The following is a 26015-nucleotide window of genomic DNA, read 5'->3' as shown; positions in this document are numbered from 1 at the left end:
AACAGGTGCTCTTTAAATTTGGCACCAAAAAAGTTGTTAAAAAGCCTTTTCAATTAAGTGATTAATCGTGATGAATCAAAATTCTTTGATGTAATTAATCTGATTGTAAAAAAATGTAATCGTTTGAATGCTCTAACTTAGACTGAACAAATGGGGTCCAAAACTGACTCTTGAGGGACTCCAAGGCATTGCCATTCGATGAGATTCGAAACTTCCACTCATCACAAAACAGCACATTATGATCAACTTTATCAAACGCTGCACTGAGATCCAACAAGACTGGTGAGTCTTGGGGTGGGCGTGATCGAACAATGAGTAGAATTAAGGGGTGAGAATATCGGGGAGAAACCACGGAAGTGGTGTGATTTGAATTCCAATATCGATTGCATTGTTGTTTATCATGTGAGTGAAATCCAGGTGGGAGACTTTCATAAAGAGTTTTGTGATGTTGGTATTCAGTCCAGTTGGAGAGGTTTGTGGTCATGTTGATGATCCCTTCTGTGTTGTCAAATTGTGAGGTAAATCCAGGGTTGCACGAGGGTGACTGAGTGTAGAATGAGAAGCACTTTGTGATCGTTTTTCAATTGGACTAATACCCGAGTGATCTCTTATCAGTTATCAGTGGCTATTTTGCGAATGTGGAGTCGAGTGACGCACACTGTGAAGAAAATGTTAGCAGTCAGTAATTTGATCCTCTGCTTTGGACAAATCCCATCTTTCCATGTGATTACAACGTATTAAGCAAAACACAGAAGCTTTGTGTTCTTCCTGCTGCAATGGTACTTTACACCAGTAATACCACTGTCACTGTTTATGGCCTAGGAGCTGATCTCATTTGATGCTCGAGTGAGAGCAAAGCAACCTATTCCTCAGTTCAATGCCTTTGTTTTGTTTTCATTGTCCGTAAGATGGGTTTTCTTCTTTTGCTGGTGCCAAAGTCCTTCTTGCTTGCTTCTAGCCTTGTTGCTAGTAGCTGTAATGTGCTAATTAATTAACAGACCAGCTCAAGACATTGTGAGGAGCTAATGAAAAATATTGCGAAAGTGGCCCCAGCTGACTGTAACTAAAAAAGACCCCAAAAAAGTAATACAGTCCCATTGACATAAAAGTTTCCCGGAAAAGTCCAGAATAAGCAACAACAACAAAAAGTGGTTATCAGTAAAAAAGAATGCAAACAAAAGCAGGCGCAGAGCAGCTGGTGTCATGAATTGAAGTACAAAAGTAAAGGTTTTGTGGACTAAATGAGACCAACAATCTGATTAAAGCAACACACACTCATCTGTAAAACGGAAAGAGGCTTCATCAAATTCCTGGAAAAACATTTCAAATGAAGAATGCGATATTCTGGTCAAGTCAGTGGGTCACAGGGTTATGCCACCAGCACCAAGTATTAAATGTTATTCACTTTAAGTGAATTGAATAAAAGTTTTTCCAATACTTTGGTGGGTGGCTTCAAACAAAAGATGCTCTGTCCTGAGTTGTTTAACACATCTAGATGAAAGTAACATAAAATAAAAGCTGGAATTCTGAACTTTTGTCTCGTATGCATCTTTTGATCTGAAACGCAAATGTCTTCAGTACACAACAAAAGAAAGGGATTGACAGTGCCGTTCCAATACTTTTGAAGGGGACTGGATATGCACAGATATCAATGGCTGAGAGAGAGAAGATCTCATCCAGTCCATGTATACACTGAAAAACTTTGTGTAACTTCTGTATGTGTCATTGTTTGTCTAATAATTTCATGTGAAAATGTACAGTCAAAACAGGAATGTGAAGCTATTTGGCTTGTTCAAATGTTTTTGTGAAATGTACAAACTAATTTGATACATTCTAATAGTTGGAGATGGTTTGCTAATTGTTTATTTGAACTAATGTTTACTTTCTGATTCATTATTTGTGTTTTCGCAAAAATATGCCTTTTTTGCAAGCTACTGCGTGACTATTATATTAGCAGTTAATTTGTTTCTTTTTTGCACTTGTGTGAAAACGTACGTCATTAATAGACATAGCTAAGTTATCTGTTTTTCTTATTTATTTATTTATTTTGTTTCATTTGTCATGCATCTATCAAGACTACATTAAAGCTGTATAAACAAATATTTTAAGAGGCTGGATATTACAAAATATTTCAGTTCAAAAGAACTTGGTGCAATCCATTTGTTTTTTTTTAATGCATTGCCAAAACCTCTTTTTTTTTTTTTGTTAAGTCAACATTTACAAAGTAAGATTCTGAAAATTGCCACTATATTTTGTGATTAGTCATTGAAGCATTTGGACTAAAAAAAAATATGAGGAAACTTTTGTTTGAAGCGTCATTATTTATATCCTATTAGGCTAAGAATATACTGGTCAACTTGGGGTGAATGTGACCCCTCAACTAAAATGAGTACCCCTGTATACAATAAATTTGACATGATTTTTTTTTATGCCATATGTCAGAACTAAATCACAGATACTGTATTATTCTGTCCATTTTATACAAGTTTTGCAATTAATGGCAATGAAACTGGGAAGCAGACATAAATAAAACAAAACAAAACATTGGTGTCAAGAATTTATAATTTTAACACTCTGCAAGGATTTATTTTTTTTATAATTTTATCACCGAAAACAGCTAATATGAATTAGTAAAATATTTAATAGGTTATTGTTCATTCTTTCAAAAAATAGACTTTCAAGTTGGATCCACTATTCTTGATCCCTATTGGGCTACAGCACCCCGACCCAATTGCACTTCCATAGGTTGCCTTGTAACTCACAAGTGGTAAGAAATTTGGAATGAATGAAAGATCATTTTAAAGACTCACCTTTTGTGGATGCCAGCTGGAGTCTGTCAGTTGGAATGTGTGATCGTCTGAACAGCAGCTGTCCTGAAGCACGAGCAGTCAGACATGTAGATGGAGGTGGTGCTGTCAAGGTTAACACTGTACTGTACTACTGAGTACCCACTTGAGGGAGAGGCTAGTTAAACCCCTTATAAAGCCAGCCTGAGGATGTTGCAACTTTTTAAATGTTGTGGCTAGTCCATGTACATAAAACTATGAAACAAATGCAAAACCCACAGTACTGAACACAAATTTGTTTTTGTTATATACCAATGACATTTGGGTTTCAGGTGAAAAGATGAATATATATATATATATATATATGAATAGTTTTTAGTTTGTGAATTTTCTCTTACCAATGCGACTGTTTATTCACAAATGCTTAATTGAGATCAAATGATACTTGCATATCACTTCACTCTATTTGCAGAAAGATGTGAGAAAGTCTTGGGCTTGTAAATGGGTTCTTGGAAAGCAACTTCCTGGCCATGTCAAAATCATGAAATTGGGTTGAAAAGTTGTTTTTCAGTTTGTGCCAAAAACCTGACATTTCTTGGGTTACTGTGGCACTGGGTGAGGATTTGAATTTGATCGAGGGGTAGGCGGGCATGGTGGATGTCATTGTATGAGAGGAGCCTCTTGTCGGTTGTGTTCATGCCCACAACGGTGTAAATGCAAGTTGCTTACGTTGCGCGTCTGCGAAAATACCAAGAGAAAGGAAACATCACCTATAAGCACAGCGCTGAGTTTTGCGTTAGAGTTTCTGGGATTCATTTTCGGTGTGCTTTACCCCTAAAATGGTCTATTGACCGCTATGATACAGCACTTTAATGCTAAGTCATTGTAGACTGTGGGCTGTTGGGTAAAAAATAACTTCCATTTTTAAGTTTTATGACCACCATCAGGGGTGGGGGTGAAACTTTGCTAAGATGTGCCCAAGAACATCCTAAAGAACATACTTATTAGGGCTTTCAAAGTTAAAGCGTTAACTCATTAATTAATCACAATTTTTTTCCCGCATTAATCATGTATTAACACAGATTAATCACAATATTCATTTTGACCGCAGATTATCCTTTAGTTTAACAGCGGATGGTTACTGTTAAGGTAGCGCAGGTTGTGTTGGAGCAACAAACATAACTAAATGCATTAAAATAAAGCGTTTAATACATGTTTGCGTATGACATTCAGAATATTTGTTCGAGTCAAAATATCGGGGTCATTTTTTTCCATTTTAAATTATGCAAGTAATTAACTGATTAGAAAAAGAAGAGGATGAGAGCGGGCAGTGGATCAAAAATGTAGAAGACGTACTCATAACGTTAAATGTCGAAAGAATTTAGAGACATTATACACTTGCGCTTGTGCTTCATCGAGGATCTTTGTCATTCCTGGTGGTAGGGAGGCAGCTGCTGTGATGAAGCTCTTTTTTTTGTTGCATGTATGCTACTCTTTAAATATATTTAAAAATGTCATGTACCTCCCGAAGTACCTTCAAGTACCCCCATTTGAGGACCACTTAGCTCAAGAATCAGTTGCATGGTTCCAAACATTTTACACCTAAAATTGAATACAGTGCAACAAGTTTTTTCATCTAATTGCACATGTGTGACTAGTAAATTTGCTTCTTTCTTTTTTTTAATTATGTACTGAACACGTTATCGTTCCATTATTATTATTATTTTAAAAGGGCAAAAAAACATGGAATAAGTGGCACATAATGTACTATATAAAAAAAAAACACACACTAATTATTGTTAAATATTTACATATTTAACACTTTGCAGTTCTTGCAAATATTTGCCTAACAGGGTGGAACTACATGGAAGAACTGCCCTTGGCAGCATGTTTCTGCATCCGCATAACACTGCTGCTTGTCATTAAATCTTGCAAAACCTTATGTTATGGACATGGAATTAACCACATTGTCGCCGTATGTATTGAAGCCTGCAGTGTGTGCTTGCACAAAACCTTGTGCAATGTTGGCTTATTTGCCCTCTAAATGTAAAGCACAAATAAGTAAATAAAAATCCTATATCGTGTTGTTGAATGTCCCTAGTGGACTTCTTTGCAGGTGAAATACGCATGTAAAACTTTTCTCACAATATTCTTGTATTTTGTCTGTCTATGTGTCCGCTATCTAGCATGTTTTGTAGTTTTTATTTTATTTTTATTGTGCTGCCGATAGTACAGCGCTTCTCATTGGTCAAGACAAATATTGTCATCTTAAAGAGCATCTCTGATTGGCTAGACGGTGCAGATATTGTAAAATAATGTGCACATTTACAGTGTGAAAAGCCACAGTAGTAAAAACATATTATTTTCCAATATTTTAATAAAGGTTTGTCTCACACCAAACCGCAGGGTTATTACATAAGGACACACGGGATATGGTAGTGCATCATTTGAATGATTAACATGAGTGTATTTAGTTTTCTGGTCTGTTGGAGTCTTGTCACCAAGTGACTTAACCCTTGTTGATATTGTAGAGGTGTCTTTCTGTGCTCAAACTTACAACCCTTGACTCTTTGTCTAGGGGATAAGAACCAGGAAATAGCAACTCAAGAAGTAATACAAATACTTTATTTAACAAAATATGGAGGACAATAGTGCTAACAAGATTACCGGGTACATAGAGTCGTGTTCCGGACAAGACATAGAAACAAAAACACACCAACCGAAGTACAAGCAGTCAAGCTCCAGTGAAAAAGGAACACACCGAAAAAGCAGATCCGACATGTGCTAAAACGTATTTGCTGGACTGACCCTGACCTGTAACAGTTTCGGACTGGAATAGACCGCTCGTTCAGGAAGCCCAAGAAATTCCCGATGGCCAACATATCCCTGAACAGTATACTAGTGTACAACATAGGGAAAAAAACAATGATGCCAGAGGTTTCATAGAGGCTCCATTTGAATAAATGTAAAAGTTTTACAAATATTTATAGTTGTCAAAGCCCTTTTTGTTACTAGAGTAATTTATTAAGAAGGAAATAGCAGCGTTGTAGTCATATATATATATACACACACACACACACACACACACACACACACACACACACACACACACACACACACACACACACACACCATATTTTCCGGACTATAAGGCGCACCTAAAAGCCTTTAATTTTCTCAAAAAATGGACAGTGCGCCTTATGATCCAATGCACCTTATATGTGGATCAATATTAATTAAGTACGGCTACCGTAGTCAGTGAGCGTCGCCAAAGTAACAGCGGTTAGAACCGTAGTCCCATACCTGAACAATGCTGGGAGATATTGTAAATATGGATATTAACGTTTAAACAATGTTGAGTTATTGAGTTATTGTTATATTGTTAATACAAAACCATATTGTGACTGCACTATCAGTAACTTGATTTGTATATATATATATATATATATATATATATATATACTGAATGAAAGTTGTGCTGAAAAGAACGTTTAGAACACAGGTGTCGAAGTCAAGGCCTGGGGGCCAATCTGGCCGCGACATCATTTTATGCGGCCTCATTAGCGTATGAAGGCAAATTGCGTGTAGACTTCATGTTTCTTGCAAATTTTGTTCGCTTTTAACAGCGGCAAGATATGAGATATTGCTAGATTTTTTTTTCTTGTTGCCAAGCCGCTCTTAAAAATACATTGAAAAATAGTTGACTTCTGATTTCTAATCTCGTCATATAATAATAATTTGATGTGAAACCCTTTGAGACTATTTTGTAATATAAAGGGCTATATAAATTAAATTGACTTGACTTGTGTTATTATTATTATTTTAATTTTTTATTTTTTTTTATTATGATATAAGGTGAGATGGGTATTTTTTAACAACTTGATGACCATGTACTTATTAATATGCCAAGCTTAAACATTTAAGTTTATTTAAGTTTACGTTATAATGAGAAAAGATTGTGTATTATTTAAAAAAATGTATCCTCATTTTATTTATTTATTTTTTATCAATTATCAGAATATGAATTGTTGGTTTCACCTATTAATGCTGCATTCGAGGATGGTCGGAAGTTGGATATAGTTGTTTTTTCCAGGTTCTGACCTGAAAGCGTTCGAGGCAAAAGTAAACAACCAAAATGGCGGATAGTGATTAATTGTTATTTTGGTCCTCAAAGCTCATTTTGACCTCCAGCAAACATGCCTTCTCGCAATTTTGCTTCATTTATTGTTTTTATCTTATTTCATAAGCATTCCATACAGTTCAGTAATTCACCGTATAATTTTATGCAAGGAGATAGCGGCACACTGTCACTTACATTGTGTTACGTGAAGTTATGTTGAATATTTATGAATAAAGAAAGCTATCTAGTTTAATACTCGAGTAAATTGCGTTTTACCATTCACGGTCTGAGTTTCCAAAGGGGTCGCCATTGTAGAGTGACGTCACATGTAGTCCGTCAGTGAAGTCGGGGTACTTTTTTTTTTGACTTCACAAGTGGAATTTCCGAGTCCAAGGGGGCGTTCTCGTACACACTTTCTGGTTTGAATTCGGAAAAGTCTGACTTCCGACCATCCTTGAATGCAGCATTAATACTCAACCAGTGAGAAAGAAAGACCAAGTGACAGTGAGATAGCAAATGCTAAATTTTGCGTGGAACTAAAAATGTACAAGCAGATACAGTATGATGAGAAACAGGTCTAGAATTTTTTTTTTTATATACAACCATTGAAATGTTTGCAGTTCAGACCACGTGGTTGTTGCTGTGACAGGAAACTGCTGAGAACCTCTGTGCTGAACAGGGAAACCACAGCGGTCGGTTGCTTCTGTTTTCCTGTAAGATCAACTACAGTCAAATCATTTCTGCATGAAGGGAATTTACAAACACTAATGCATGAATAGAATCAGAAATACACACTTAATCCAGTTGACATGACAAGCAAATTCACGCACGAGAAAGTAAGAATTGCCTTTTGAGAATGTTATAAATCAATTCACAGACAGAGAAATGAAAAAAAAAAGTTACTGATCGCGTGACATCTGCTCATCTAAAACAGGAAAACCTGTTAAAGACTTCCTGCAGACGCACACACGGGCAAATAAAGAGAAGAAATCCTTCAACAAATTATCAACCTTAGGACTTCTGCCATACAAATGTAAAGGTAAAAGGGGATTTGTTGATATATCATCATTTAGGTGCTTTGGTGTTTTAGTTTTATTGCATGAAAAAAGGGGGGCAAAGTGCTTATTTGACACATGCAGGTTATTATTATTATTTATTTATTTCATCAGGCTTTGGGATTTTGTAAAACATTATTTGAAATATGTAAACACCAGTTAAGCTTATATATTTTGTGTGAGTATTTATTAGGTTGTTAGTTTTTCATGTGGAAAATGTAACATTTGTATCTCTACAATTTTTGTAGCGTTATCATGTGAACCAGTATGATGTCTTATTGTAATATTGATTTCCTTTCCTTTTTCAGATTAAAAGCAATTTACCAAAGATAAATTTTGAGTGACTGATAGACAATTCCTACATAATCATCTGTACCAATTTTCTCAGTTCTTGTCAATGCCTCACGGTAATGACAACACTTATGTTAGGTAGGCTCAAAGGGTGATTGTGGTTGAATTTGAAATCATTTTCAACACTCAGTTTTCATTTCTGTTACGTGTGTAATCATTACTAGACCAGTGTTCCCAAACCAAGGAGGTGTGATGCCTTGGTTTGGTGTAAGAAAACATCCGGAGTTCTTTATTATTATTATTGCAAACTTACTATTTATTAATTAGAAATATACTATACATTTGTTCTTTATCTATGTGCTCAATGATTATTGACAGGCAGAACAATTTTCAGTGTTTTGTTTTGAAATCCATTTGAAGGTAAGTGCTGAAGACATGAGCAAAGAATGAAAACCATTTAATAGTGAATTGTTGAGATATATGTTAAACTATTAGTTTATACTAAACAAACAATCATTCACACTCAACGCTCACACAAACGGACAGGGGTGTCAAACAGCCTAGTTTACATGGAGCCTTGTATTCTGATTAGAATCAGGTTAGTAGCCCAAATTGAATGAAAATGTTCCATATAAATGGGAATAAACAGGCCAAAAATGAAAAGTAGACAGAGTTGTTCCCAACATTTTATAATCATGAAACACACATATCAACTTGCTTGGAATATTGCACGGGTTAAAAAGCCATGCAAAGAAGGGTACTTAGCCAAAAGATGCAAGAGAACTATGGAGTGAAATTTAGCATTTACACCCTCTCTGCAAAACCAACATTTCACCTACTTGTAGCAGCATTTCTCTCTGCTACTGAATGCTATCTCTTTTTTGTAATAAATCTGTCTGCACTCTGGTGCGAACTAGGGTTTGTCTTTGGTGTGCACGTAATAATTCTCAAAACCTAAATTGACCCCTGAACTGTACAAACTAAGAATAAAAAGATCACTTGCCCTGTAAATGTATTCTTTATACATTGAACATATGTGAAAAGTAGATGTTAATGGCATTGTATGAAAAAGAAGACTCAACCAAACCAAACTCATTTGTGAAGCTCTTAACTAAGATTGAATTTATTTATTTTTACTATTATAGAATTATAGGCATAAGTGGCACTTTGATGAACCAAATGGTCACACCGGCTGCTAAAACTCGCACGTAACCACAATGTTTACATTGTAGCATCTGACTAGACATCAGAAAAATATAAATATAAATATAAAGACGTGCGCTTTCAAAAATATCTTTTTAGCTGTGTGCTCAAACTTTTGCCCTTGGTCAGGACCCCGCTGATATAAATCCTCAGCCTCATAACTGCAAAGTTGCTACAGTAATTTTTTAAATGTTCAAATTCATCCTATCAGCCCATTTTAACCCCTAAACAAGCCAGTTGTGGCCCACCAGCCGTTTGTTTGACACCCCTGATGTTTTGTTTAATTCATATATTCAATATAGTCATATTTCAATGTTAATAAGACATGACAAATGACTATGAAGGGAAGTACCTGCGTAAAAGAGGAAAAGAAGGCAGCGTGAATATGAATATGTGAAGCTTTTGAAATGCAGTGACATGTTTCTGTGCCCACTCCTCTATCCACAAATGTTGCCTACCTTTAGATCTTCAGTGAGTTGATTCCATCCCCAGAAGCATCCATGGATCTCAGCGAAGAGGAGGAGTTTACTCCTCTAATGAATAGAGACCGCGGAGGCAGCCAAAGGTCGAGTTCGAGCACTGGTTCCAGTCTGCAAGTACACTTGTACTTCTTCCCTCCTACTAAAGATGCAATGACAATGCACGTAACCTCTGGCCAAGTCTCTGCTGAAAATGTTTGCATCCAAGCTGCAAAAAGATGTGGTAGGATGAAAATATATTCATCGAAAGATTGTTGTTTTTATTTTATGGGGATGTGTGTGTTTTATTTCTCAAGGAATCTTACCAGTTTACCAAAGTCTTTTTGGTTTGACATCTGGTGATCTCTCATTCTGGTACCCTCCGTCGCACATGTTCAACACAGAAGAAAACATACAGGTCCACTTCAGAGTCAGGTTTGTGTATTTAGTTGTGATCATATCACAACAATAACAACAAAACTCATTGGTTGACATTCATTATGCACACTGGAAACCAGCTGGGTACAGGATGTAGCTGCTCTTGTTAACCATCCATACATGTCTTATAAGCGCTTGTCCTCATTTGTCCATTCCAGTTGACTTCAGGCGATAGGCAGGGTACATTCACATACGGACAGAAATGGTCAGGTTGGAAGACGATTTCCAAGTCCCACATTTACGGTGGTGTTCTGTGATCTCATGTGCACAGCACGCTCTGCGCCAGAATTGTGCTAGGCATAAATATAGGGCCCTCAAACCTAGAAACTCTCAACTGTCAGTCAGATGTGCTAACCACTAGCTACTCAATTATTATTATTTTTTGGGGGGGATATTTTCTTCTGCTTTGGAATTGAATGTTGTTGTTTTTTAAAGTTTTAGCTAGCTGTAAAATCTTCTTAGCCTAGTTAAACCAATTTTTTATTTTTATTAAATTAAATTAAATTAATAAAAAATATTTAATATTTTTTAATCATATCATGCACTATGGTGACTTTTAAAACACGATCTTGTGATTAGCCATGCGTTCTCTTTCAAGCACACACACCCTTCAGAAAAAAAAGGTATTTTTTGCTTTCCAAAGTTTGACTACATGTGCCAGCAGAGTGCCTCTAATTGTCAAAAAATATATATATTGCTTTAAAAAAATAAACCCTTCGCAATTTGCAGCGTGTGTGTGTGTGTGTATACTGTACTTCCTTTCAAACTGCCTGCCAGCTACGGTGCCATATAATACTTTGCAAGATAACGATATTGTCATGATAGTGTTATAATAATAATAATAAATTAATAAACAATAATGGTGTCTCCATGTAACGTGACGCGGTGTAACTTGTTTTTTTTTTTTGGTCTGTCCGAGACTAAATGATGTGTGATTCATCTACAGGTTTTTCTTTGGAAACTGGTTTGGACAGGGAACAAGAATGTCATACCGCTACAGTCTGACGAGAGACAGAATTAGTCCTGTGCTTGACTACTCTGTCATTGACTATCTTTTTGCCCAGGTAAAGAACAACATGATCTATTCTATACTATATTAAACATTTATCAGGATGCTTAATATGGGTTATTTCATTTTAATTTTAACATTTTAGACAATGTTTGAGACCAGTACCAGTCCGAGCTTGAATGGCGAAAGCCCCCTATGGTGGCATGTTTGTGCATACAGTACCGGTAATTACATGTTATTTGTAATGTTTAAGCATTGTTTGCATTTTCTCATAGTAATAGAAGTTGTGTGTTTTATTTACCCAATGGTTTTCATTGTCCTTTTATTTGGTGTCAAAACTTCTAATTCATGCTCGTGCAACCAATGTTTTGGTAATCATCCCTACTCGCATGCAATAGCGAGATATAGTACAGTACTCCATAAGGTGATGCAATTTCCCAATATATCCCAATTCATAAAGTAATCCAATGAACCTTTTAGAATTGGTGGAGATCCAAAAATTCCACACATTAACAAAAACTGCCCATGCCTGATACAATGCTTTTCACAATGTAAAAAAACAAAAACAAAAACATCCCTTACCAAGATTATTCTCAATACTGAAAGAGGACTAATGTTTTGATACAAATAAATCAAGATATACAATCTGTGTTTTTTTTTTCAACAAAAAAGGAATATATTAATGGGTATATATCACCCCCTGAAAAAGAACAAATAATTTAGTAGTAGTAGGAGGAGGAGGAGTCGTTTTGTATTTTTATGTGACTGAGTCCTTTGGTTATATAGGTACGAAGTGACTTCATCACAGGTGAAGCCGGAGTGGCTCCGCCTTTGAGCGTTCAAGAAGAATGCCTCGGCCTGGCAGTGCTGGACTTGTGGAGGATAGCAAAAGAGCAGCATCTGAGTATAAGAGAGCTCTGCAAGATCATCAGGTATTTACCAAGGTGACATTTCTTTAGTTTGAGGGAGTGATCTTGCAACTGGATGGTTTGCTCTCCAAAGTACCATCGATGCATTGGCATTTGTATGTGAATGATTTGCTTACATGGTAGTACATTTATCATGTCATCTGTTTTTAAACAGAGGTAGGCCCATCAATGAATTTGAGCTTACGTCATTCGGCAATCATCAACAGTCGGGACTAATATTCATTTCCTCACTAATGTCGGCACACATAGTATGTGAAGTTGTGCACACAGTCGGAACTACCAGAAATCCTGCCGCCAGAGTTGGGGAATCCAGGTCCAGAAAGTAAAAAACCCTGCCAGATTGCCTTTAGCCACAGGTGCTTCTATTTAACTGGCAGGTAAGCCAGCTTATTGAAACACCTGTTGAGTAGAAGCACTTGTGGCTAAAGTCAAACTGTTTCAGGGTTTGTTCTCGTTGGGCCTGGACTCCCCAACTCTGACTGCCACACAGTCAAAGGACACAATATTTAACCTTTTTAAGACCCCTTAGCTGTTCAATAACCTGTCTGACGTGAAATGGTGCATCGAAGGACAGCCTTAGCTGTTTAACAGCATGGCTGATGTCAAATAAACAAACTGAGCACTAAACTAATGTTTGCATAAACGTAGCAATAAATAGAATTTAGAACAGGGGGAAATGTTATCTTCACAGTCCGTAGTCACCCGAGCTCAACAACACAGCCAGCTATCAGTACTGGGACAGAGGCAGAAGAGGGAATGCTTGGAGAATGCTGTGCGAGGAAGTTAGCATATATTTACTTGTTTACTGCAAGCAAAAAAAGCAGACCCAGGAAAGAAATGGAAGTACATTGTGGTACGTCAGCTAAGTGGGCGTCCGTCAGTGTTTCCGTAATTCGTCATTCGTCTGCAAGTCAGGCATCCGTCATTGATAGCCTGCGAAGGTCCATTGGTACTGACCCAGTTATTGATGATTACACTAACGGACAAAAAGCCTCTTCCGACAATGCTTAGCCCAGAGGTGGGCATCGAGGGCCGGAGTCCTGCAGGTTTTCCATGTTGCCCTTCTCCCACACAGCTGATATATGATCAGCTCATTAGCAAGCTCTGCATAAGCCTGAGAACGATCCTGTTGATTGGAATCAGCTTGTGTCGGGAGTGATAAACCTCCAAAACCTGCAGGACTCTGGCCCTCGAGGACCGAGATTGCCCACCTCTGGCTTAGCCTGTCAATTATTATTATTATTATTATTATTTTAAGTTTCTTGTCATTCATTAATCGTCAACGAGCTGGGCATTGACGGATTGACCGACCTTCCATCAATACTGACGCACAACTCTGGTTTTAAAGTTATTATTCTGTGCAGCACTTTTTACCAAATGCCTCTCAATACAATTGCATGTGCTCTTTACCCTCAGCTACAAATCTTGCCTTCCTGGGTCACATCGCCACGACATCCAGAAACGCAATCGCCTGGATCGCTATCGAATCAGAAATACTCTAAAGCGTTTCCTAAAGAAGCTTGGAAACAGCTCTGTGGACAAGTACAGCCTGAAACTGAAGTACTTGGTCGAAATGGCTGGCATTGTTCCCACATTAGGAAGTGAGGTCTACCACGTTAGCGACGGTTCTTCCCATTCCAGTGGAACGTTCACCCATGTAAAGATCGCTGGGGAAATTGGAATTCAAACCAGTGGAAGTCGTTATCCTGATGGGTCCTTGGTGAGTTACGTTATTGCTCTTGTGACCTGTGCCTCAGCTTTGGTTGTGGTAGCGTAGTGACCAAGCAAGTCTATCTCAACGTTTTAAAGTTCTGGGTTTGAAACTCAGCTCAGCATTCCCTCCTCTGTGGAGTTTGTATACTGTGCTTGCGTGGTGTTTCTCCAGGTACTCTTGTTCTTGTTGGGTTCATTGAAAACTCTTAATTGTCCTTAGGTGTTGTTGAAGAAAAGGATCTTTTTCTCCGCGTGTTCGTTTTCTTTCGGGTAGTGAGAATGTTGGTTATCCGAATGCAGGCTGGAGATCGATGAACAGTCACTTCGAAGCTTTTATTTCTACAGAATATTCCGGGCACAAGTGAGTTCCAGACAATGGCTGCAGCCTCTCACAAGTGCGAAGATTTCAGAGGACTTACAACATTCTTTTACTATCTTGAAGGGCGGTACCACAAAGCCCCCAGGAAACAGCCCACCCGGAGTTCACCGGACATGAGATACTTTAAAGGGATCATACTAACACATTGACTTCAACCACAGACAAATGGTCTATTGTTGTGGAAATAGAGGAGGCCCCCCAGACATGCCAGCACGAACAGAAATTGCGACAGCACTCACAAAGACGCATCCACAGATAAAAGTTCTACTGAGGAAATAAATAAATTAAAACAGTTATGACTAAATCTGGGCAGAAGACCCTCTTCAGTGTTAATAAACAGTACAGTATGTATGAATGGTTGTTTGTCTATATGTGCTTTGTGTACTCTGACTCTCATCCAAAGTCAGCTGATGGATGACTAGGTATGAAATGAAATCAAACACATTAGCTGAATATAACAAACCTCTAATCATCTTCTTCTGTAGAACTGGCAGACTTTCTGTGACTTCCAGGACATCATTGCCATCAGTATGAAGCGGGTATCTCATGAGCAGGAAAACAACAGGATGGTGGTCGTGTTTCGTCATGACGACAGAAACATGGTCAGTTTGTAGCGTGGATTGGAATAAAAAATACAGAATGTTCAAATTTCCATGCATTCTTCTTTGATTTTTACCAAAGGAAGCCAATTTCCAGAGTCTCAAAGAAGCGCTCTCATTTGTGTCGCTTGTTGATGGCTACTTCAGACTAACCACAGACTCCAGCCACTACTTCTGTCACGACACTGTACCTGAAAGTCATCTGGAGGGTATCAAAAACCATTGCCACGGTCCAATCACGTAAGTCCTTTTGACACATAATTCAACCACTACCGCAACACCCATGAAGAGTTTTTATGACATCTCAAATCAGATCGGAGTTTGCAGTCGACAAGTTGAAAAGGGTCGGGGTTAAAGATGGAACATTCCTACTCCGGCAGAGTCCCCAAGATTATGATAAGTTCTTCCTGACTGTTTGTATTCAGGTAAATTGCGCTTTAATGACATACTTACCAACTACAAGAAAGTGACTATGTCGTGTTTATGTTCATTAAGACTCCGCTTGGACTTGATTACAAAGATTGTCTCATCGTTAAGAGTGAGCACTTCCATCTTCCCGGTGTCCAGAAGTCCTTTTCCAGTTTGAGAGCGCTCACCAACTTTTACCAGCAACACAAACTTTTGCTGGATAACGTGCCTGCCAAGCTCGGTCATTGCTGTCCAGCCCAACCCAAAGGTTGCTTCCTTCTGAACTGAATAGATTATGCTAACGATATCAAGAACAGAAAATCCTTAATAAACAATAAAAACACATTTCTAGATATGTGACTTCCAATTTTCAGATTTTCCATATGATATGACAATAGATACTGTATTTTCCCCGGTCCCTCTATAGAGCTCACAAATCTCATCATCATACGCAACGGCATCCCTGTTGAGGCACAAGGGTCCCCAACACCAGAGACGAAAAAGTTCAGTCATATCCAGTTCCACATGATCAAATATGAAGACCTAAAATGGGTATGTTACTGTAGCAGTTGATAGCTGCAAAAACTGTCTTCCGATTGCATTGCTTCATTTATATTTATTTTTTTAGGCATTTATTTATTTAGAATTTTGGCAGTTTTGGTCCTCCATAGAAGACCGGTCTGTCAAATTCCCAAACACGTTAAACTAGAATCGCCCGAGCACGAAAATGAAGATGCACCAGTTTTTATGCTGAGCGCACATGAGCCTGTTTTCAGAAATAGAGCCTTGAGTTTTTAGGGTCTGAAATTACTTTAATGACTTGACTCTAATTTGCTTAACCTTTTTTGCGCCCTTATCCTTACTAGGGGGAGAGCCTTGGACAGGGATCCTTTACAAGAATTTTCAAAGGCTCCAAAACAGACAATCGTGATGGGGAGAAACATGTGACTGATGTTCTCCTTAAAGAACTTGACAGTAGTCACAAGAACTGCTGGGAAGTGAGTTTAACATGATTAGAAGACATAAATCAATTGAATTATTGAGCTTTGATTCAGTTGCATCATTATGAAGCATGTGACATGTATTTTCTGCCACTCAGTCATTTTTTGAAGCTGCCAGCATAATGAGTCAAATCTCACATAAACACCTCCTCTTGGTTTATGGCATCAGTGTCCATGGAACAAAAAGTAAGTTCAAATCTAATGCAGGTTCTTGACCTTTGCTTCATAACATTTTACTGTGTAAGAGGTTCACAATGTGATTTGATTGGTTTTCTTTTCCATCTGCAAAAATACAAATATGTATTGATGAGTCTTTATTTATTACTGAAGCCATTCCAGTAGCTTTGGATGACCTTCTCAGACTCCTTGCAGCTGTTAAACCAAACTTTCTTGCTATTTGCAGACATAATGGTCCAAGAGTTCGTAAAGTATGGGGCCCTCGACCTTTACCTGAAGAGGGGGCGATCCGTGTCAGTGAGCTGGAAACTTGACGTAGTCAAACAGCTTGCATGTGCCCTCAACTTTCTGGTGAGAAAAGACCATGACGCATTTAAAAACATGACACTTTTCATGAAAAGCAATTGTCTTGCAGGAAGAAAAGAAAATTGTCCATGGAAATATCCGTGCAAAAAACCTTCTACTGGCCAGAGAAGGCGACACATCTCAGAGCAGTTCTCCTTTTATCAAGCTAAGTGACCCTGGAATCAGCGTTGCAATGATAGACAGAGATGGTGAGAAATTCCTCCTTCCTTTTTAAGAAAAAGTAGAAATATGTGTCAAATGACATTACTGGTATGAAATAAGATATCCATTATTGATGCCCGGATGAGAAATTCAGGAAGTAATACATATTACACAGAAAATAATACTTACATATTTGTTTATTTATTTTTGCATTGACACGTATATAATCATTTCAGTTATCCTGGACAGAATTCCTTGGGTGGCCCCTGAGGTGTTAGAGGCTCCAGACAAGCTGACCTTGGAGTGTGATAAGTGGAGCTTTGGTGCCACAGTCTGGGAGATCTTTAACAATGGCAATGCTCCGCTGCAAGACTGGGACCTTCAACAGGTACATACACTTCATGCCCAATAATAATAATAATAATAATAATAATAATAATTATAATAATAATAATAATAATAATAATAATAATAATAATAATAATAATTTTATTATTAGATTATTATTATTATTATATAATAATCAAATTGTTGAACATCCTATTGAAAATAAATGGGGAATTTTGGCGTGAAAAACATGGAATTGTGGGAAAACTGTAAATATTTAGAATGAGAAAAATGGAAGCACACCTGGCATGAATCAGCCTTCACACAATAATATTAACATTAATAAAGACAGTTGTAATTATTATTATTATTATTATTATTATGAGTAGTAGTAGTAGTAGTAGAAACTAAGGTTTCAATTACTATTAATACAATATTTTTCTTCCATCACTCTTGGTTTTATTGGATTATTAAAAGAGTTCCTGATTTTTCATGCCACCCTGTATTATTATATATATATATAATATATATATATATATATATATATATATATATATATATATATATTATTATTATTATTATTATTATTATTATTATTATTATTATTATTATTATTGTCTCATCTGTTATAAACCCATTTGTACTGCGTATATGTAAGTATGTATAACAAATTCCACCTGGTGGCGCTACAGCCTGGGAACACAGTTGTATCAAACAGCAGCTTGGGAATTAGCTTGCAGTAAATAATAGCAGTACTGTACTATACTGACAGTTGCAATTTAATGTAAGTTGGTGTGTAAAAAATGTAAAAAATACTGTTGTATTCCTGTATTTTGTATTACTATGCCTTCATAGTATTTTTTTGTATTAGTATTCATTTTTATTTTTCATCTATTTTTTAATACCTTTAGCATCCATATAAAAGCAAGAATTTCATTGAACAGGTGCAACATGTTTCCCAATTGCTGATATGACAATAAACACTTTTGAATCTTGAACCTTACCGCATTATAAAACAACGATGTATGTAAAAGTGGAGACTTGCATAAATCTTTTCTACGGTCTTGTTGTTTGTAGAAGCAGCAGTTTTACGAGAGTTTCCATCAGTTGGCGCCTTCTCAGTGGACGGAGCTGGCCGAGCTGATCAGCCAGTGTATGAACTACAAGGCGGCCTTTAGACCTTCGTGTCGCAGCCTCATCCGTGAGCTCAATAGTCTCATCACATCAGGTGCTCGTACTCTTATTATCCTACTTCAGCTCTTTACACACATTCTTTACACAAACAGTGACCCAAACAAAACTCTTACGACCACGTACTACCATGCATGATGTTTTTGTTTTTCCTGACAGACTATGTGATACTTCATGCCACTGAGCCTGTCACACTCGACCCAGTGAGCCAAGCATCTCGCCCTGCCCTGCAGGACCAGACATTGTTTGAGGAGAGACACCTACGGTACATCTCCCTGCTTGGAAAGGTACACATGAAACTAATTAAAGGGGCTTCATGCCACAGAAATATATGACTGCAGGTTAGTGCCCCTGACTATTTTTTTAATTTTATTTTTTCATTATAAGCATCGGGGAAGGGATGGGATTCATTTATATATATTGAAATATCTATATAAATTTTTTTTTTTTAAATGAACATAACTCATTCACTGCCATTGACGGCTATAAACGTAAAAAACTTCTATTAGTTTAACTTTTTTTCACCACTTTTGTTAACAAAAGTATGAAAACTTAGGGGAAAAAATATTGTGCATTTAGAACAGATATAAGATTTGTGAAGTTAACTAGTGAAGTCATGCAATTCATTACAAATAAAAAATGTAATCGCCTGACGAGGTGATTATTAAAAATTAGGGGTGTCAGGGATTAAAATTTTTAATTGTAATTAATCGATAATAAACTCACGATTAATCACAAATTTTATATCTGTTCTAAATGTACAATATAAAAAATCTAGGTTTTCATACTCTTGTTAACAAAAGTAGAAAAAAAGTTATAATAATAGAAATAGTTCAAATGATTTTTATAACCGTCAATGGCAGTGAATGAGTTAAAGAAAGGAAGTTTGAGGACATAAATAATTTTAGGCTACGAATATTATTGGGCTCAACTTAACATGCTTTTTTAGACATAACAACCAATGTCTTTTTTTCCCCCACAGGGAAATTTTGGAAGAGTTGAACTGTGTCGTTACGACCCACTTGGAGATGACACAGGGGAGATGGTTGCTGTGAAGAAGCTTCAGCCCAATAAGCAATCAACCCTGGAGGACTTTCGTAAGGAGATCAAAACCCTCAGCATGATGTGCTGCGAATACATTGTCAAGTACAGAGGGGTCTGCTACAGCATGGGTAATCCATCCATTTTCTGAACCGCTTATCCTATCGGGGCAAAACAATGTTTGGCTTGGTAAAAGCATGCAAAGTTAAGACAAGTCACGTTATTCATGTAGCATCTCCACACGTTTCTCGACTTTTCAGCATTATGGGATTTGGTTTTGCTTCAAACAATTTGTAAAGATGGTAACCTTGGATTGTGTTTTCAGGGCGGCTCAACATGAGTTTGGTGATGGAGTATTTACCACATGGAAGTCTGATTGTGTATACAGAAAACAACAGACACAACATCAACACCAGGCGCATGCTACTCTTTGCTTCACAGATCTGTAAAGTAAGAATTATTGACTACAAATGTGATCAATGAATGCATGCAAAAATTTCATACAGTATATATATATATATATATATATAGAGAGAGAGAGAGAGAGAGAGAGAGAGAGAGAGAGAGAGAGAGAGAGAGAGAGAGTTTTAGCATTGATTGATTGATCGCATATATCAGTCAATTACAATTCTTAATCATAATGACTTTAATAATTAACTCAAGACTAACCACAAATTAATTTTATATGTGTTCTAAATGTAAGATAAAATATCTTTTCCCAGTTTTTCATACACTTGAAAATGAAAAAATGTTTACCTAATACAAGTATGGTTGTCTTTAGTCTTCTTTTAGCTCACTGATACAATCATTTCATAGTAATTCATAAAGTTATTTGAAGTTAAATTTAAGATGTACTATACTGTAAAAAAAAAAAAAAAAAAAAAAAAGAGAGAAAAGAAAAAAAGAAGTGTGAGACATTGATTTGTGTTGAGGTAATGTTTTTCTGCCAGTAGATGGCAGGAGCGTTTAACATTAGGCATTGGTGACAGCACAGTGCATTTGTCTTTTCATATTAAGAGCTTGAACTTGAAGTAACCCGTGAATTAAAAAAAAAATGCTTCTCTTTCATAAATGTGGGAATGAAATTGAGCTAAAACGTACAAAACAGTTACATTTGTCTTGCCTGGCTAAGAGCTCAGTACCACCAAACCTCTGACCCTAGAACCGTCCCTGTAATAAACCATTAATAAATTAACCAATTATTATGCCTATGCTTAATAGATATAGAACAATTTTGTTTCGTTGAGGGTCAGTCCAATAGAAATGCCATTAACAATAATATTGGTCAGTAAAACTTTATCTTGCTTGTTTTTCCAATGCAGGATGTGTAGGCAGGATGATGATAGTTGTGTCAGCTGTGTAAATAGTATGACATCCTGGCATGTGACGCAGGGTCATGATTTTAACAAAGAAGAGGAACTTCACTGTTATGTGCTTAAAAAGATAAGAATTAGTCCAACTGAGTTTTGTTTCGCTGCTTTGTGGGACAGTAACGTAATCACTTACAGTATGTCGTAAACTGACTCAAATGTTCTGATTACACGATGGACTCGGGTACAAGGTTACAATCACACATTTGGTCAAAACTGCAAAAATGGGAACAAAACACAATTTGTGACCCAAAAAAACGGGGGTCTGAATGATGATCACTTCTTGCTATGTTATACTGATCAACCACAGCAGCAATCCCACCATACAAATAATCAAGTCAAGTCTTGGCCTGTGTGGCGATATTTTTGTCTTGCAGGGCATGGCGTACCTGCAGACATTACGTTATGTGCACCGAGACCTCGCTGCCAGAAACATCCTTGTGGCTAGTGAGTCACTGGTGAAAATTGCTGATTTTGGACTGACCAAGATTGTTCCTTCGGATAAAGAGTACTACAGAGTCAAACAGCCTGGAGAGAGCCCGATCTTCTGGTAGGCCTCTTCATTTCTGAAAACGTCAAGTGAGGCCAGTTCTGTTATTTGCACCTGTGTTCAATGCAGGTATGCCCCAGAATCCATCAATGGATTCAGATTCTCACAAAAGTCAGATGTGTGGAGTTTTGGAGTTGTTCTTCACGAGCTCTTTTCCTACTGTGATGTGAATTCAAGCCCCAAAAAGGTGAGCAAATTTACGAATGTCTTGTAGGCCTAATTGATGTCGTTTAATCACTCATGTATGTTTCAGCTCTGCATGCAGGGAATTGGATCCAATGTGCATGGAATATCCATTTCAATGCATCTGCTAAATATCCTCAAGGATAATTGGAGGTTGCCTCCCCCTCCAAACTGCCCACCCAAGGTAAATCTTGCTATGACTTCAAATAATCCCATAAAATAAACACCACTTTATTAACTCATTCACTGCCATTGACGGCTATAGACGTCAAAAATCCATTTGAACTATTTCTATTAGTTTAACATTTTTTTCCACTTTTGTTAACAAGAGTATGAAAACATACATTTGAACATTTTTTTCATTGTACATTTAGAACAGAAATAAAATTTGTGATTAATCGTGCGTTAAGTCATTCGATTAATTACAATTAAAACTTAATTGCCTGACGCCCCTAATTTTTAATAATCTTTTTTTTTTTTTTTTTTTTTTAATGAAGGACTACAGAAATCAGTTACAGTTGATATGCTGAAATCAGAGGATTTGGACAGTTTTACATTTAAAAAAAAAATGCTCCAAATGATTACTTGATTATTATATATATATATATATATATATATATATATATATATATATATATATATATATATATATATATATATATAATTATTTAAAAAATAAGGGTGTCAGGCGATTAAAATGACTTCACTAGTTAACTCACAATTGATCGCATTAATCTAAATGTATAATAAACATTTTTTTCTAGGTTTTCATACTCGTGTTAAAAGTGGGGGAAAAAAAGTTAAACTAATAGAAATAATTAAAACGGATTTTTGACGTCTATAGCCGTCAATGGCAGTGATGAAGTTAATAATCTCACTTTGTCATTGCAAGTCATTCTTAGCATATATTTGAACGTTCAATGCAATGTCACTGAAAATGTTGTCACTGTCACACCAGGTGTACGGTTTGATGAAGCAGTGTTGGGTTTACAAATTTGAGGAGAGGCCGTGTTTCTCCAGCCTGGAGGATCAAATTGAAATCATCATGCAAGAAGAGGCTGAGAGGCTGACTGGGAGAACCTCTCGCACTGCTTCGAAAAATGGCACCATGCCATGTTTGCAGCTGCTGAATGAACATTAAGATTATCTTTTCATGTGGCGTGCAGCAGGATCTACGTGAAAGGAAAAGGCAAATCAGAGGACTAGCTGTATTATAAACAAGTTTTTACGGTAGCATAATCTGCAAACACAAAAATTACTGTACAATGTTGTTTACATAAAGAAGGAAATGTATTGACAAAAACACTTACTAAAACATGTTTATTATTCGAGGTCTTTGAAATTCCTTCAGTTAATGCCATTATTGCTGTAGTAGTCGAGGGTAAGGATACATTTATTATATATTATAATATATAAGCTAATCACATACAAATTTTTGTAAGATTTTGCAAAGCTCTGGTAGTAGCGGGTCTGTAATTGAAGACATCATTCTTATTTCCTTTATTGAAAAGTGGAACCGCTTTGGCTATTTAGATACATTCTGGGAAAATGCCTATGACGAATGACAAATTATATTGTATGTGAAAGGCCCAATAATCTTGTTTATGATTGCTGTATAGTCAATTAGATTTTTTTTTTTGCAAAATTTTGAACAATGTTTAAAAAAAATCACTTGCTTGTACAATCTTGAGAAAAATATTAGTATTACAATTATTTAGTGTAGTTCTATAAAAAAAAATTGTTATGGCTATCTCAAAGTAATCATTGAATTCATTTGCAATTTCCACTGTGTGTAAATTACACCCCATGTGTTTCCTGTGCTATTTTTTAGGTGTGTGCCAAAAAAATAGATTCTCATAAGAATCGCTATTCTCATTTAGTACGATTCAGAATCGATTTTAAATGTCCCAAAATCGATTTTATTTAAATTATTTTATACTGTCTTCCCTTTGTCTGTGTGTGCCTTTATTGGGAGGGCTGTTCATATTGTACCCGTTTTGGCCACTTAGGGGCAGTGTGGTTCCACGCGGTCTGAAACACTGTTAAGTTGTAGCCACATTAGAGAGTAGAAGGAAAAAGCCCCGATCAAGTTATTCCAATAAAAGTTTTTTTTTCAGTCTGGAGCCGTCCTTTTGAGTGATAAAAGTGCCGCGAATAGCGCGCTAATTAGCATTAGCGAGTCAGACTGGAGTAGATCATTACAATTCCTTGAACATCTATAAATTGAAGCAAAAATCATTGTCAATCAAATCATTTTGAATCAAAAATAGTTCTTAATCGAAAATCTATTCTGAATCGGATCGCACACCCAAAAATCTGAATCAAATCGAATCGTGAGACATTCAAAGATATTCACCCCTGCTATTTTTACTTTTGTCTAGTAATTTGCTGTAGATTCACGATATTGAGATATTATACTCTGAATGGTCGAAGCAGCCAGTGAAGTTTACTCTTATTGCTCCATTCAAGGATCCTGGCATAAAAATACACTGATATCGACATGATGTCCAGGTCTCAATTCTCTTTAACTGGCTTCAAGGACTAATAAAGTTGGAAATGTCCAATTTAAAATCACCTGTAGGCCTTGAATGGTGTCCAAGCAACCCAGTTAGTGAGAAATTAATACACATGATGGATAGGTAGATGGAGCGATAGGACACACTTCAGTTTTGCTCTTTAAACCCTATCAACACCATTATTGCGTATATTCAAAATGAAACCGTCAAAGTCGTGTAGACTTCCTTTTGCTGAATTTTGTAATCTGTGTCTGACACACAGTGGAATTTAATACTGTGGTATTACATTATGGGGACGGGGAGGAACAAATTATAAAGAAGTAATAAAGAAGAACCACCCCAAAAAATACTTCTCTCTCCAAGTACCTCCACCGTGACCAACATTAAAACCCAGTAGCGTAGCAGTTGTTATACTAAAAAGTAAGCACTGTAACATGCAATCTAAACATTGGAACTGAATAAAAAGGTTCAAAACCCACTTAAATAGCCTAATAATTAAAATGTATTGTACATCAAAGTTAAAATGTATCTAAATAGGTATTTACAGTCCTTAAAAGTTAAATACAACTGAATCGTAGGCAGTGAGTCCTTTACGTACCACTAGAGGGAGCTAGCGTACCACTGGTGATACAAGTTCTACATGTGGAGAATCACTGTTCTAAATAAGTGCAAGGAGATCAATTAGAATAGAAAATGACAATAGACTTTGTCGACTGTAAATTTTAAATAAATAGCATTACAGACGCTCCCCAACTTACGAACGAGTTACGTTCCGAGCGATCGTTCGTAAGGTGAATTTGTTCGTAAGTTGCTTCAGTGCTATATTTTGTATTATAATTTATGTTTAAAGAGAATACGTACAGTACTGTACTACGTATGTTAGAGAGAGAGAGAGCGAGAGACACACACAGTATGTACATGTACGTAATAAGATAAATAAAATGAAGTTTAACTTACTTTTGGAAGATGTACATCGATGCTTAAGGATTTGATGGAGGAGGAGGAGGAGGAAGAGGAGCATTTTATATCATGAGAGGTTCTTCGTCGTCGCTGGAATGGGCTTCAAAAGTTACTTCCTCCTCCGTAACTTCAATGTAGGAAGAAGTTGAGGGTCGCGGAGAAGAAGATGAGGGTTGATGAGTATCTTCCTTGGAGGATTTACTAGAAACTGGCCGAAAGAAGCGATCTAACGAAGATTGCACAGTTTTCTTCTTTTTTCATCATAAATGATGCGGTAGCACTGTATGGCATCATTCAATTGATTTGCAACCTTTGTGCAACGTTCAATATTTGGGTCTTGCTGCTCGAAGAGTGCGATGGCTTTATCTATGAGCGACAGGCGTTTCTTCTTCTTCCTCCTCCTCGACACGTTGCTGAGCCTCCAATGCTGGGTGAGCACTCACAGCGCCAAGCGTCGATATTAGCGGCGGAAAGAAGCACTACAGTACTCGGAAAAAGGTGCGCAATAAAAAATCTAATTTACAGCATCTCTTTCCGAACATTTTTTGACATGCGCGCATGCGCGCAGACATGTTCGTATGTACCGTTGTTCGTAACTCGAATGTTCGTAAGTAGGGGAGCGTCTGTACTGCTTATTTTATGATTATGGCAGCAGCGAAGATGTAAAGCAAAGCATATCTAATTCCAAACTTGTTTTGCCACAATATATTCTTAAGAATTCTGTGATGTTGGTCACTTACAAAGGCATCTTTGTAAGCGTTGCTTGTTGAAAAAAACGTACTTTGTCAGTTTGTTGTAGGAAAG

General features: G+C 36.8%; 1 protein-coding gene across 1 annotated transcript; it reads left to right on the top strand.

Annotated features, from left to right (window-relative positions):
* Positions 1-7713: 7713 nt before the first annotated feature.
* On the top strand, positions 7714-23678 carry jak3 (Janus kinase 3 (a protein tyrosine kinase, leukocyte)). The gene is made up of 25 exons (XM_077585065.1): positions 7714-7742; positions 7841-7945; positions 9920-10157; positions 10231-10348; positions 11298-11415; positions 12147-12292; positions 13706-14009; positions 14867-14983; positions 15063-15220; positions 15294-15405; positions 15476-15656; positions 15816-15940; positions 16255-16386; positions 16488-16575; positions 16793-16917; positions 16982-17120; positions 17310-17461; positions 18478-18628; positions 18751-18878; positions 19574-19763; positions 19958-20082; positions 21380-21552; positions 21622-21739; positions 21806-21919; positions 22694-23678. Exons 3-25 carry the CDS (start codon positions 9956-9958, stop codon positions 22874-22876), a joined length of 3399 nt encoding a protein of 1132 aa, XP_077441191.1. The 5' UTR covers positions 7714-7742; positions 7841-7945; positions 9920-9955; the 3' UTR covers positions 22877-23678.
* The last annotated feature ends 2337 nt before the right edge of the window (positions 23679-26015 follow it).

The sequence above is a fragment of the Vanacampus margaritifer genome, chromosome 13 (genome assembly GCF_051991255.1).
Source record: "Vanacampus margaritifer isolate UIUO_Vmar chromosome 13, RoL_Vmar_1.0, whole genome shotgun sequence".
Classification (NCBI taxonomy): domain Eukaryota; kingdom Metazoa; phylum Chordata; class Actinopteri; order Syngnathiformes; family Syngnathidae; genus Vanacampus; species Vanacampus margaritifer.
This window is presented reverse-complemented; position numbering and strand designations above follow the sequence as displayed.

What these genes read in the sequence shown, in the direction of transcription:
- jak3 (XM_077585065.1), top strand. Translation starts at nt 9,956, where the DNA reads ATGGATCTCAGCGAAGAGGAGGAGTTTACTCCTCTAATGAATAGAGAC. An exon ending in TTGCTTCACAGATCTGTAAA is followed by an intron (nt 20,083 to 21,379) that starts GTAAGAATTATT and finishes TTTGTCTTGCAG; the next exon opens with GGCATGGCGTACCTGCAGAC. An exon ending in TGAATTCAAGCCCCAAAAAG is followed by an intron (nt 21,740 to 21,805) that starts GTGAGCAAATTT and finishes TGTATGTTTCAG; the next exon opens with CTCTGCATGCAGGGAATTGG.